The 13,691-nt window shown below is 40.6% G+C and overlaps 1 protein-coding gene across 1 annotated transcript; it reads right to left on the bottom strand.

The window, feature by feature from the left end:
- Positions 1-10,392: 10,392 nt before the first annotated feature.
- Positions 10,393-11,349, bottom strand: LOC116293038 (adenosine receptor A3-like). The gene has a single exon (XM_031700432.2). It carries the CDS (start codon positions 11,347-11,349, stop codon positions 10,393-10,395), a length of 957 nt encoding a protein of 318 aa, XP_031556292.2.
- Between the last annotated feature and the right edge of the window lie 2,342 nt (positions 11,350-13,691).

The raw sequence follows: 13,691 nt of genomic DNA, 5'->3' as shown, positions 1-13,691 counted from the left end.
TCAACCAATTAGAGACCGTCAAAGAGGAAAAAAGCAAACAACTTGAAGAACTTCCAAAAGATAGCGACGCGACTGGAGGCTTGGTGAGCTTCTTGCAAAAGGTAAAAGCTGAAAAGGAAGCACTTCAAAAGGAAATGCAGGAAAATAAGGTAACCATCAACGACCTTAGGCGACAACTCGACGAAGCAACCAAGAAAGGGGGTAATGTCGATAGTCACTTTAATGCCGTCCAGGAGGAAAACCAAGCATTGCAGGGGCGTATAGAAGAATTAGAAGACGAATTCATGAAACAAAGTAGGTTAACAACTGAAAGCCATGTCGCCGAAATTGCAGACTTTAGAGCTAGGCTTTCTAAGCTGTTGGAAGAAAAAAGCGTCGCAAGAAATCAGCTAAGGGCTGCTTTGAATGAATCGGCGGGAAAAGACGCAGAACTACAGCGCTTGGGAAAAGAATTGATGGAGTCTGTTGACAGAGAAAGGCAAGTAATGGTGGACAAGGCAGTGGCGGAGGAACGAATACGACAACTTCAACAGGCCGTCGAAGACCTGGAGGGGCAAATAGAGCGGCAGCAGGAAGTAGTTGCGGACCAAACTCACCCTGAAGAGGAAAGGGAAGCTGCCCAAAAGGAAGTAGAAACCCTTCAGGAGCGCCTTGCGGAATTACATACGCAAAAGGAAAACCTGGAAAGAGAATTGGGGCTTACCACCAAGGAAAAGGTAAAAAGAGCCCTTTTGAAGTATGGTATTCCACTGGCATTCGCGGTCGCTATTTCGAGCGTAGTAGGAGTTATTATGACCGCGCTTAAGGCTACAGGCGCAGGCGTAAAAAAATTAGGTAATGGACTAACGGAATTAGGAAAAAAGATGGCAGCCGGTTTGCCTGGGCTGCTGGGTTCGGTCGTTTCCTTGGCACTTAGGGCCGGCGGAGAACTATTGAAGTTCGTGGGGAATAACGTTTGGATCTTGGTAGTAGCTATTGGCGTGGTACTCTTAAAGAAGATGAAGGTTTGATCTTATCCTTATGTATTACTGGTGGCTTATCGTCGTCGGGAATCCGAGGTGTCCTCGACTGGGGATAAGTAAAGATAGTATTCGCGCCGCCTTGATAATGCGAAACTAAAGGTATGAAAGTCATAGTACTAATGGGCTTATGGTTCCAGGCAGCATCCACCGGGGGGCTAGCTACCGGATAGGTGGTATTTATCCCAACAATACCTTTAGTTTCGCTTGGACGAATTTGAAGCCTCGCATGTTGACAATTAGCTATTATGTGAAAAGTCACCGGTGTTAGGTTCTCCAAGCTCGTGGTCGTGGGCTCAAAAGTGAAGTGGGTTAAATGCCTCTTATTTTTTTTTTTTTTCCTGTAGGGTAGTAGTGGGTGGTCATTCTCATCAAGGATTCTAAACCCAACATTGCAATCATTCCATGCACTAATGTTAATAGTGCATATGATAATACCAAGACCTCCAACCTTCACCTGCAGGTTGGTATCATGCCAGCTATCGTCAGAGTACTCCTCCTCCTCTAAATAATGAAAAAACGAATCTTCCTTTACATGTGGGTTATTCATATATTTAAAGGCTAACTACCGTAAGGGCGCTAATAGTTTTGTGATTATAAACGTAATCTCTTTTATCATCTATGCTATTTATCGTAACCCTCCCCGTATCGTCTACTCTTATCTGCAGCTTTACCTTCCCATGACAATCGGCGACCATATGAAAAGTCCAAACCGATAGATTTTCAAGGCTGCTGGGGTTGGGCTCTACGGAAAAATGCGTAGGCTCCCTGTTATTATCTTTTACGCGCATGGGCTGCAGTATTCCATTGTCGTCGCAGAAACGAAATCCTACGTTGGCATGACTACTTGCGCCAATGCAAATACTACAAAGGATTAACTTCTTTCCTGAGTAGTTCAAATTCACAGACATCCCCGTGACATCAACCCAAGACGCCTGGGTGTATCTTTTCTCACCTTTGTAAGTCGTATAAACACAATCTACTTCAGCCATGTAGGGGTTGTTCATCGCCATATATAATAACTCAGACCAATGCTTGCAGCTGCTAAGCCGGCTTTTAGTAAGTTATGGTTATATTCCTCGGGTATAACCTTCTTTACTGGTTTCTTTGGCAGCACCTTTTTTAATGGTTTTTCTACCTCTTTTTTTGGTTTCTCTACGAAGTGAGGAATGCTCTTGGTCATGTCAGAGTTCACGTCATTCACCCCAAACTTCATATCCTTAGTAGCTCGCTGCAGCTTATTGTTATAACCCACAACGGAATTGGTGTTAATAACCAAATTACTCGGCATTAACCAACAACCAGGCGACAAAGCGTAATCCAGTCGCACTTTAGACTGCTGCACCGCCAATTGATATCTCTGCACCGACTTGGATATGTCATTTTCTATTATTGCAGACTCAAATAAAGTTAGGAATTCTTCTTGTGTTTCCCGCGAAGCACCTTGGGATCCAATGATGGGGCTGCGGGTATTTACCTGCGCTCCTAAGATACAGTACACGAATGCTTCAATGCTGCGGTTGATCCTGGCTAGGTTCCTTAAACCTTTTCCTTTCATCAACACGAATGGATCCCAAGTGCCTAGGTAGTTCGATTGAATTCTGGTAATTAAAGAATTATTACTCTTATCACCACCCATATCACCGAACTCTAACTCACCACTTGGGTATTTTTGATGTCCGTAGTCGGCTGGCTTCTCACCGTTGGCACCCCAAACGTAAACTATACCCAGCCCATGCGTCTTACCCTCTTTGTAACGAAAATCTTTTTGCTGTGGTTTGAACTCATTAATTAACCTTTCCAGGGCTGCGGCGTCATATCGATTATTCATTGGATTAAATGCCTTATCTCCCGGTAAAGGTACATTAAGTTCCTTCAACAGCCTCCTAACCGTAAAGGCAACGTGAAACCGCATAAATGAAATGTGGAACATGTCCGCGGCAACGCCACAACCTTTAGTGGCGGCCCAGACAGCAAAGTTTAACTGCTGTGGCCAATATCGCATATTGGGTCCTGCTAACCATTCCCTGGCCTCTTTACCTGACGTATGCTTTAACATCGTATCCCCATAGATATTCCTTACTACTATATCAAATGATTGCTTACCCACTGAAATCTTCAGGAACGTTACCATTGTTTCAAATTCGTTTACACCACCTTCAGCATCGTAAAATGGGTAATCTTCCTTGTTCATTAATAAATCCCTTGGGAAATTAGGCTGTACAACCGGTAAATGCTTCACCTGATCGACCAGCGTAGGTTTTAAATCCTCATTGCTGTACATTCTTTCACCGTTATAGTAAATACCATCGGGTCTTCTTTCGAACTTACTAGCACCCGCATGTGGAAACCTTTTCCTAAATTCTCTCCAATTCCAGTAATTTTGGTTGTCGTGTATATCATTCCCAAAAGCGTCGTACATTATATATAATGGATGTTATAGCATCAGCACCTCCGCTCTACCCTGATTTACCTAATGAATTGAATGCCGAGAACTTTCGTTTGAATAAGGTAAATCTAATCCTGGCTTACTTGGAAGGGCAAACGAAACACTATGAAAAAGTCCAAAAAAAGTACGTCAGAGCCCGGAGTACGCTACATAAGATTGCGATAACTTCAGGATCCATATCTGTCGTGTTAACGGGCTCCGGCGTTGCTACTTCGCTTACTGGACCGGGAATAATTGTTGGAGTTCCTTTGGCCAGCGTTGGGGCAGCCTGTGGTATTATTTCGGCTGTTGCTACGGGCATTATGAAACAGTTGTCAAGCAAAATATCAAAACACGACACGACAATAGCTCTGTCAAGGGCTAACGTAAATACGATCACTGACCTTGTCTCAAAGGCTTTGCGTGATAGAAAGATAGACGACGTAGAATTCTCGCTTATTCTGGCCGAAGAGGAAAAGTACGAGAAATTAAAGTCGGACATAAGAAATAAAAAAACAGTCGTAAAAGATCTTTCCGAGGAATCTCGCAAAAAGATCTATCAAGAAGCGAAAGAAGAGCTTCAAAGAAAGCTTGCTCAGTAAACATCTGCTTTGAAAAAAGCGAGACAGGATTCTATTTACATATCGAACGTCAGTCTAGAAAATATGCGTAATCGAATGTCTGAAGCTATCATTGACGTCCGCACATTCCTGAGCGCCTTAACAACCAGCGAGTTTGAAAGTGAATATCGAATCTACTTTCAAACTCGCTGGTTGTTAAGGCGAAGGGGTATGATTGGAATGTTGTCTATTGTCTTACACGTGAACAACTCATTATTCTTTCTCGGTACGCCACTTCCGCCACGTGAAAGTAAAAACCCGCCTCGCAGCTGTCATATTATTACGTCAGTCGCCTTGGAATCCATCCTAACAGGGGGTGGTTATGACCAATTTTGTAAAATATTTCGTAGATTACGTCAGGGTAATAAGGAATATCCTTATCCAGCCGACAAAACATCCACTCGGCTCTGCTCATATCAGAAACCTCAGGAATAGACTTACCGGTAATTTCAGACAAAAGATAGGGAATAGCTTTGTAATATTTCCCTAGTTTTAATTTTTTCAACGTTTTCCGTAGACTTTGTGGGGTTGGCTCTTCTAAGTGGTCTATGATTTTCTTCTTTACTTCGTTGTCTAAATATACCGGCCGATAACCTTGGATATGACTCATCCAGTCCCTAAAGTATTTTATTCTTTTGTATGGGGTCTTCTTACGACCTCCATTGGCGTAATATTGCTCTTTGGTAGCATTTGGTACGGCATTACGAATATTCTTACCACACTCGTAACACTGTGCTGACGTGTCGTCTTCTATTTGCATTTTTTTACCACAACAAATATACTTATTTGGCTTAGTAGGTACAAACTTGGGTTTTAAGCACTTTATACAGAAGTCAAAAACAAACTCTTTACAATCTTCGCACTCCATATATAGACTAACATATTTTACATAGACGCGGGATGCGGGTAATCGCGGTACGAATCGAGGGGGGTACTTTAGACGGGCAATCCTCCGGTGGTCGTTGCGCTGGAACCCCCATCCCCTATACTACTGATGTTTATCAAATCAACCCTCTTCTGCTCTAATTCTCGTACAAAATCAAACGCCGCATCACAGATGTGAAGGAGGCCATGCTCTCTATATTGCCTATTTTCGGTAACGTCAAGCGTGCCGGGATATGCCGTATTTTCTTGGAGCCAAGAGTGCTGTACAACGACGTGTTCTTCAAGGAGTAGACACATCTGGTATGATGCTGTCATGGTTTCTTGCGTCGAAGAACTTGGAGAAAACATGTTGCTTCGAACATATTTTCTCCTTTTCTCGAGCTCCTTTCGGAATGCCCAACCTCCAACGTGACGAATCTTTGCAAGGCCTTCTGGAGGCATATCATCAACTCTAATGATAGTGATCTGCTCTAACTGGTGAGATTCCACAACTTTTGCGGCAAGCAGATGAACAAACATGGTAAATAAATCCATACAGAGAGTTGACCCAATAGAATAGTGCTCTTCTTGTAACTCATCGACCAAAAATACTGATCTCAATTCTCTCCTAAAATCAGCAGAATTTAGTAGCTCTATGTAAAAAAAATGAGTTGCATCTGTAAGTTCCTTCCTGGTATACAGTTCGTCGGGATTCTTCGCCAAATGGTTGACAAACATATTGAAAATCTTGATCCATTGTATTCTGGCGAAAAGATAAATCTGAGAATTGTTGGAGAGAATGCCGCGTATGGCACAGTTCTTTTTAGCAGCGAAATCTGTTAAAGGGTCAGTGACAATTTTCTTTTCAAGCAGCTCGTCGATTTGCAGTTCTTCTGGTAAAACAGCCATTTTGTTTTCATTATCTTCTAAAGTAAGCAAAACGTTGCCTTGCAAATCTGCCACTACGGTTTCTTCCTCTTGCTCGAAAAATGAGCAAACGATTCCGTCGGGATACTTATCCATTGAAAGGCTTGAAAGATTCTCGGGCTCATCTACATGCTCCTCACAAAGTTCTTCACGTCTGTCGGACACTTGGAAAAACTCGAGACCAAGTTGCTGCTGTGTACAGCAACTGTGATTTTCAATCATTGCTATATTCTTGTCGCATACGCTGATAGCATCTCGTGGGGGAGGCAATAATTGTTTCGGGCTGAAATTACAAAGCTGTAACTGTTTTTCGTTGCGTACGCGTGAAACCGCGACATAAATTAAGCCTGGTACGAACTCTTTCGTACAGTGTACCACAGCAGCAGGCAGGGTCAATCCTTGTACCTTATGGCAAGTAGAGGCATAAAACAAAACTATAGGAAACTGGGTCCGGCTGCCGACCACAGCACCTTCTAGATTGCGCTTTTCCCATGTTTGACGCTTCAGTAAGATTTTACCCTTCGCGCCAAAATCAACTTCGAGCAAGCCGTTTCTGACCATGAGGAATGTTCCTGGTGTTCCATTCTTCAGTTCATCGGTCAGGTTCCACACCAGCATGACCCTTGCGTTCTTCTTTAGCAAAAGTTTCTCTGAAGCAGGGCAACTAATTTTCTCGACTTTGCCAACATCTTCGCACTCGTATTGTATTAATTCCCCTGGCATTTCCGTAATAACCTTGAAGTTATGGAACTCAACTGAAAGTTTCTTGAAGTAGATATGGATGGCATTTTCCTCTACGATGGGCCTGTTTAAGGATTGTAGATAAAGGCTACTCTCAGCTGAACATTTACCAAGGCGAAGTTGCTGTATGGCTCTAACGAAAGGTTCATCTGCAGTCTCCTGACGTAATGGTTTTGACAACATAAAGCGGCGAGGAACTGCGACGTCAAATAATTTAGATCTAAACATAAAATCCCCAGCATCAAATATATTGGGTACAGGCCGCAACTGAAGAAATTCGCCCACCAAAATCATCTGCTTTCCACCGAATGGCTTACGATTTGAATCATCCTCCTCGTCGAGCTGTTTGTGGATCTTGTTCACGAGCTGAAATATTCTTTTACTGGACATACCTGCCTCGTCCCAGATGATAACATCTGCAGCTTTAATCAGAGCCACCCGATGGGGCATCGACAAAGATCGAGATATAACCTTATGTGAAGGCATATCCGCTGTAAGGAGGCCATAGTACGAGTGTACGGTCTTGCTTTTTATAGTGCCATCGAAGACCGAAGATGAAATGCCGCTCGAACACACGACAACAACACATCGATCTAACCTTCTTAATCTTTGGACGATTGCATTTACAACAAAAGATTTTCCGGTGCCAGCTTGACCACTCAACAACAGGTTATGCCCTTCTTCAGCAGCGGTTAAAACTTGTAGTTGTTCACGAGTTAGGAGCCTAAGATACAAAAATATTTAGCTTAAGTCTAAACTTGTCAACGCACGTGTTTCGGACAGCCGGATAATCACAAAATCGAAATGCTTCAAAGTACTTTAAAGCTTTAAAATCACCTCACCTGAGATCCATCCTGGTCTTTCAGTATTGATTCATTCATAATTCCTTTAATTTTTTATGGATTGTATTCTTGTATTATTCTAGCTAGCTATAAAAAGTAGTAGAGATCGTAAAACAGTTCGATCGGAAAACAACAAGCAAGCGGGTCTTCCCTGCGTCTTCTTGTGATTGGTTACTCTATGACAATACGTTTGCCGAGGCATGACGTCGAAGTTCGGCGAATATGATACGAAGACTCCCGGCGTGACCTCGGGTCGGTTGCCGAAGGAAATCCGTTGAACTGGTGTACAGTGAGCTCCCAGTACGGGTCAGAACAAGCGAGGTAGTATGTGAATACAGGCAAATTTCATGGCTTAAAGACGCGAAGACTAATCTCTAATGCGACTTTCTCGGTTCTATAGGGATGTGAGAGAAGGGTTATGACTAAAATTTGGCGCTGGAAAGAAAATTAGAAGACGTACGAGGTTTCAAAGACTCGTGATGGCTCGCTTTTGGATCCCGAGTTTCCAACCTTCTCTTATTTCTTAGTGGTGGGTAAAAAAAATCTTAAAACGGGCTAAATTCAAAAAATAACCACGCAGAGCGAAAGAAGTGCTATTTCTCAATGATTAGGTAAAATTTCGAGGCTTTATTTCACGTTTTGATGATTTTATTGAAATTTTTGATGATTCCCCATACATTTCCTCATAACAGGACACCACAGAAACCAAGCTTGGGCTACCTGTGGAAAGAGTTGCGCTTATCATGAACAGTGTTGCGTTATGCCTGTCACACAACTTGTCATTTTGCAGTCAAACGCGACAAGATCAGAAAATATTATTTTAAGCCGATCTTTTCTATAAATTCCTTTTGAAATATTGTTCATCGATCAACTTGTCTTTACTCGGATATGCAAATCGTTGGTTGCTTTTTGAAGTAAATCTTCTTGTTCTGGACCGAGAGGACTCCAGAGCACTCCAGAGCACAGGGTGCACGTGCACCCCCCCCCCCCCCCCCCATAAATGCTTAAGTAAGCGCCACTGCGGACGTCTAGTTTTAGAAAGAAAAGTATAAATCTGGATATTTGTTGTCGGAATGTTTAAACTAACATTTTCCATATGACATTGATATTTCCACTTATGTGTTAAAACCCCACTACTGTGAAATAAATTAGAAAGTGTTTTGAAATTAGCCGCTCTTCATAAGCGTTTTTATGTTTATCTACTTACAACAAAGTAACAAAACTTATCAAAGCTGCATTATCCGAGCTATGTTTACTGGGCAGAGACGAATAAAACAAGAAATGGCTGTAGGGTCAAACCTACAGCCGAGCTTTAATGATGGAAAATATGCAAAATACTAGGGATCGATAAAACCCTGATAACAGTAATTCGAGTAATGCCCTGTGAAGGTGAGGGCAAATAAAACGCCTCCATTATTACTCTCCTCATGAAAAATAAAAATGGACAGGTGACCGGGGAGGCGGAGGGAAAGCAGAAGTGTGTTCAAGCTTGGTGAAGGTTGGCGAAGAATGACGCATGCAAGATGCTAGGTTGCTATGGGAATGTCAGGTCAAAAATTCCTATGAGTCCCCAGTCACGTGTCCATCTCATGCTTCACTGCATTACATCATCCCAAATTAAAACGGGAAACGCAAAGTCGTAATAAACATAAAATTCTATTTGAAAGCAAATATTCTATTTAAATATATATACATATATATTATGACTGTTAATAATGCAATTTACGAGCGAATGAAGGGGGAAAAAAGGAATGAAAAAAAGAAGCAAAATAAAATGAAATGAAAGAGTCGATTAAAAAGAAAGTCAATGGTAAATATTTCTTTGTTCACTGAATTTCCCTGAAGGACTTGCTGTGTTCCTAAAATGTCAGAAACTGGAGTATAGATCATCGCAAACGATATCCGCACAATCGACGACACTACCAAACACAAAATTCTTCTCGTAATGACATCTTGACACTTTGCAAACAGAAAATTCTCGTGTGGCATCTTGAAGTCTAATGGTCGTTTGCAATTACTTATTTTAATATATCAAATGTGTGTGGAATGAGTCTTTTCATCCGCGACGATCGCGAAAGCGTTAAAACTAGCTTTCTCACGGTACCTTGAAGGTGACCACCATTTAGGTTGTCGAGACGCCAGTCACCCTGACCACCAACAATAGACTTTCTCAAGACTACACTCACCCGGGCGATCACACTTTTTTTGAGTATTCATGCTAATGTGAACTTAGGAAGAACTTAGATGCTACTGAACTTAAACTTATAAAGAGGCTAACAAAAAGCCAGGCAGAGAATTCCCACGAAGAAATCTGTTGGGTTCCTAAAATGCAACGACTCCATAGTCATTAACATATTGGAAGTATAAACCCTTCATAACTAAAAGAATAATCGCTCAAATCAAGAAATATTTTACCGGTTCAGCTGTATTTACTTCATTTCCATTAACTATGTTTAGAATCAACACTGAAAGTATTTTCGAAGGGTTCTTGTACACTTTAAGCACATGGGAATTAGAAAACCTTCTTAAAAAGCTATTTTCTAAAGAATTTAACGAACGGCGATCCCAAAAACGAAAAGAAAAAAAAGGGGATACGGAGAGATTGCCAGCGTGGTTCTCTAATTTTTGAACAAATTATTTACAACATAAGATGGGAGAATATAGGATACATCAAAAGTAAAAATGATATTTCACAAGCTGTTTTGACTATGCTCTTGTTAAACAAAGTATCTTTTTTAGCCTGTAGTTCAAAAGTTTCAGACTTTGTATTGTGAATCGGTGACGACACCGCTACAAAGAAAATTATGGCAAAAACTAGAATATTTTAAAAATTGTTTTGACTCTTTGGGTCTTGTGAAATAAGGCATCTCTTTCGCCCTGTGGTTCAAAGGTTTCAGAGATTGTATGTTGAAGCGGTGACGGTACCATTAAAAACAAGGTGATGGCAAAAGCTAGAATATTTTAAACAGTGTTTTAACTATTGTCTTGACTGTTTCTCGAATGTCTCGAAGACGCCACAAGTACAGAAGAGGATTTACCGCCGAATTAAGTTGTGCGATGAGCTCGGCTGAGTTAATACTGATAGAAATGATGTCTAAAGATGTCTTTGAAACTTGGTGATAAGATGCAATGCCGTAAGCAATTAAAGTGCAAGCCAATGGCATATAAAAAAGAATGGTAAAAATAAAAACTACAAACATAGTGACAAACAATTTTCTGTATTTGACGACATCAATGTTGGGACTTGGACGTGCAACCCCTTCTTCGTTCTGGACACTTGGAGATACGGAGGACGAGGTGATCTTTCGTAAGCTGTAGAAGGTCATTGAATAGCAAACGGTGATGGTTAAGACTGAACAAAGAGCTCCAATTCCAGCAAAGAGGAACAAAGGTAATATATGTGTAGCATTCCATCTTACTTTACCAAACACTATTCCTGAAACAACACACGATATCATCCAACATACCAGTGTTGTATAGAGTACACGCTTCTTAGTTACGACACTTTGATATCGGTTTCTTAACTTAACGGCGAGCAAACGATCCAAGCTTATGAACGTCAGAGTTAACAAAGAAACAGCGCCCATTGTGTAACCCACACCTCTGACACATTTGGAAAGTAGACAGTAAATGTTCAAGGGCCAGCATTTAAGGGTAGCGATAAAATGAAAGACCATGAGTGGTTCACCAAGGGCACCCACGATGAGATCAGAAAAACCAAGACTTCCTATCAGGATGTAGGAAGGTTTGTGAAGGCTTGGTGTCTTCCAGATGGAAATGAGGATCAAAACGTTTAAAACTGTTGTTACCAGAGCTAAAACAGAGTACGTAAACGACATTACTAAGCGATAAGAGTTACCAAACACGCCATTTTCATTTGTGCAACTGTTATTTTGAATGTCTTCCATTTTGCGATAGATTTCTGAAATTAGTCTTTTTTCTATTGCTTAGTATTCTTCTTCATCTTGTTCTTTATTTAGTCATCGTAGTATGGCATTTTGTCAAAACAGTTCTGATCGGCACGTCAAAGCCGGTCATCGAACTCTTCTCAGATGCTTATTTCCTTCGCGGTCAATGAAATTTAACTATCCGGCCAGACGACGGATTTGACTAAATAAATCGACTTTTGAAAAAACCTGATTTGCAGATGGTATCTATGTTCGCAGTGTGAACTCATTCCTCAATTAGAAAGTCAGCGTTAAGAAATACACATACTCTGTATGACACTTCCAATATATAATTTCCAGTAAGAGTGTATAATGACATTCAATATAAATTATGAAAATTATGCTGCATCAGTTTTGATTAGGGTTAACCCATTTTCAGGCTAATTTTCCTAGCCCGTGTGTCACGTTTTCCATCGGCGGTGTCGCTTGGAATAGCATTTATTTTCATCTCCTAGACACCTTTATTGTACATATTGTACATCTACCGCTCAAGCTATTATTATTTGTATATTTTGCCAATGCTACTATATTAATACGAACTAAATTGTCATTATTTTGAATTGCAATAAGGCTGCTTAATGAACTAGGTCTTAATGGTATATTCAACAGATAAGTAAAAGTAATATTGATAGACCTTTTTACTCTAGTAATTTTTTTCTCCCAATGCAATAGTGGAACTAAAATTTGATTAAAAACCATATTTTTTTCACTTTTTGTTTACCAATGCACTGTTTTCTTCAGAACAAATATTGCACTTTAAATACTCTTGAATATTGTACCAGGTGCACAAAGACTGTTTTTATCCTCATGGGTATGTCTCTCTTGGGAATAAGAAAAAGTCACCAATCGCAGCCCACGTAATTGTGAGTGACTGCTGGGCTTTTCTTGGATGCTAAAAAGGGTTTTTAATTAAATTCACAGTACGGTATGCCCAACAAAAACACATATAAGTATAACAGCGTTAAACAGCAGTGAAAAGAAATGACCTTCTGATGAAAGAAAATCACTGGTTTTAAAAAGAGCTGTTCTGGCTTTGAAGAACTCGCATTGGATTCAAAATGGTTTGATTTTTAAAAAAATTCTAAATAAGTCGTGTACCAAATGACCCTTGATTTAATTTTGCTATGGCAGAATATTATATTTATACATAACATTGGATTTTGAAAAGCCCGTTGGGAAGTCTTAGCCTAAATAAAGTTGGTGCGGTAGCAAATCTGTCGGTAGAACAGCCACGCCTATTTAAGAGTATAAAACAATATTAATCAGCCTTCGGCTTCGGCAGATAACACAGCCTCGGTCTTGATAATTTACGATATCATGCTCAATCTCATCCAATAATTGCTTATTACTATATTATGAGAGTTAATAAGCTAATTTGTTGCATTTATTATAAGGAATAAGAAGCCTCGCCCAAATAAGTGTGATTTTGGTCTAGGACGTCCTTTTGGCAGATTTCGATCGATACGTCAATGTCGGTCATCAATCGTTTGCTAGATGCCTTTTTCTATTCGGTCGATAGATTTAACTCTGCGGGCGACATCTTTAAGTAATCGACTTTGAAAATAACCTCAATAGTTATTTGCAGATTGTTTCTTCGTTCCCAGTGTGAAATAGTTAAAGAAAAAACATCTCGTGATTTTGTTTATATATTGCTACTTACCTTGGAAACTCCCAATCAACAAGCATCGCCCCATGTATGACAATTTCAAACATTTGCTTTTCAGGAAGAATCTATAAAAACATCTAACAAGGTACAAAAATTAGGGTGCATCTCGATTAGCAGCAGTAAGGGGGACTCGCGATTGATGCCGTATATTTGCGGGTTTTACCCGGGAAATTACGAACGCGGGTACAGCAGATTTACGGAAATTCCGCGGTGTGTCCCTTACTGCTGCTCTGTTGGGTACTGCAAACGAAGTATAAGGTATTCTGTTGGATATACGATGCATGAATGTAAAGAGTTCGTAAACAACTTCTGCATAGTTTGCTTAGCACCTAAAATTAACATACCCAAGCCCAAGGGTTTCTGGTGTTGTGGTAAGAAAATGCAAATAGAAGACGACACGTCAGCACAATGTTACGAGTGTGGTAAGAATATTCGTAATGCTGTACCAAATGCTACTAAAGAGCAATATTATGCTAATGGAGGTCGTAAGAAGACCCCATACAAAAGAATAAAATACTTCAGAGACTGGATGAGTCACATACAAGGTCATCAGCCAGTATATTTAGATAACGAAGTAATGGAAAGAATTATAGACCACTTAGAAGAGCCAATGCCACAAAGCCTGCGGAAAACGCTA

The sequence above is a fragment of the Actinia tenebrosa genome, unplaced genomic scaffold (genome assembly GCF_029948245.1).
Source record: "Actinia tenebrosa isolate PJP-AT-01 unplaced genomic scaffold, QUT_ActTen_1.0 PGA_scaffold3__52_contigs__length_22856419, whole genome shotgun sequence".
NCBI classification, from domain to species: domain Eukaryota; kingdom Metazoa; phylum Cnidaria; class Anthozoa; order Actiniaria; family Actiniidae; genus Actinia; species Actinia tenebrosa.
This window is presented reverse-complemented; position numbering and strand designations above follow the sequence as displayed.

Excerpts from the sequence above, each read along its gene's own strand:
- LOC116293038 (XM_031700432.2), bottom strand. The coding sequence starts at position 11,349 with ATGGAAGACATTCAAAATAACAGTTGCACAAATGAAAATGGCGTGTTT.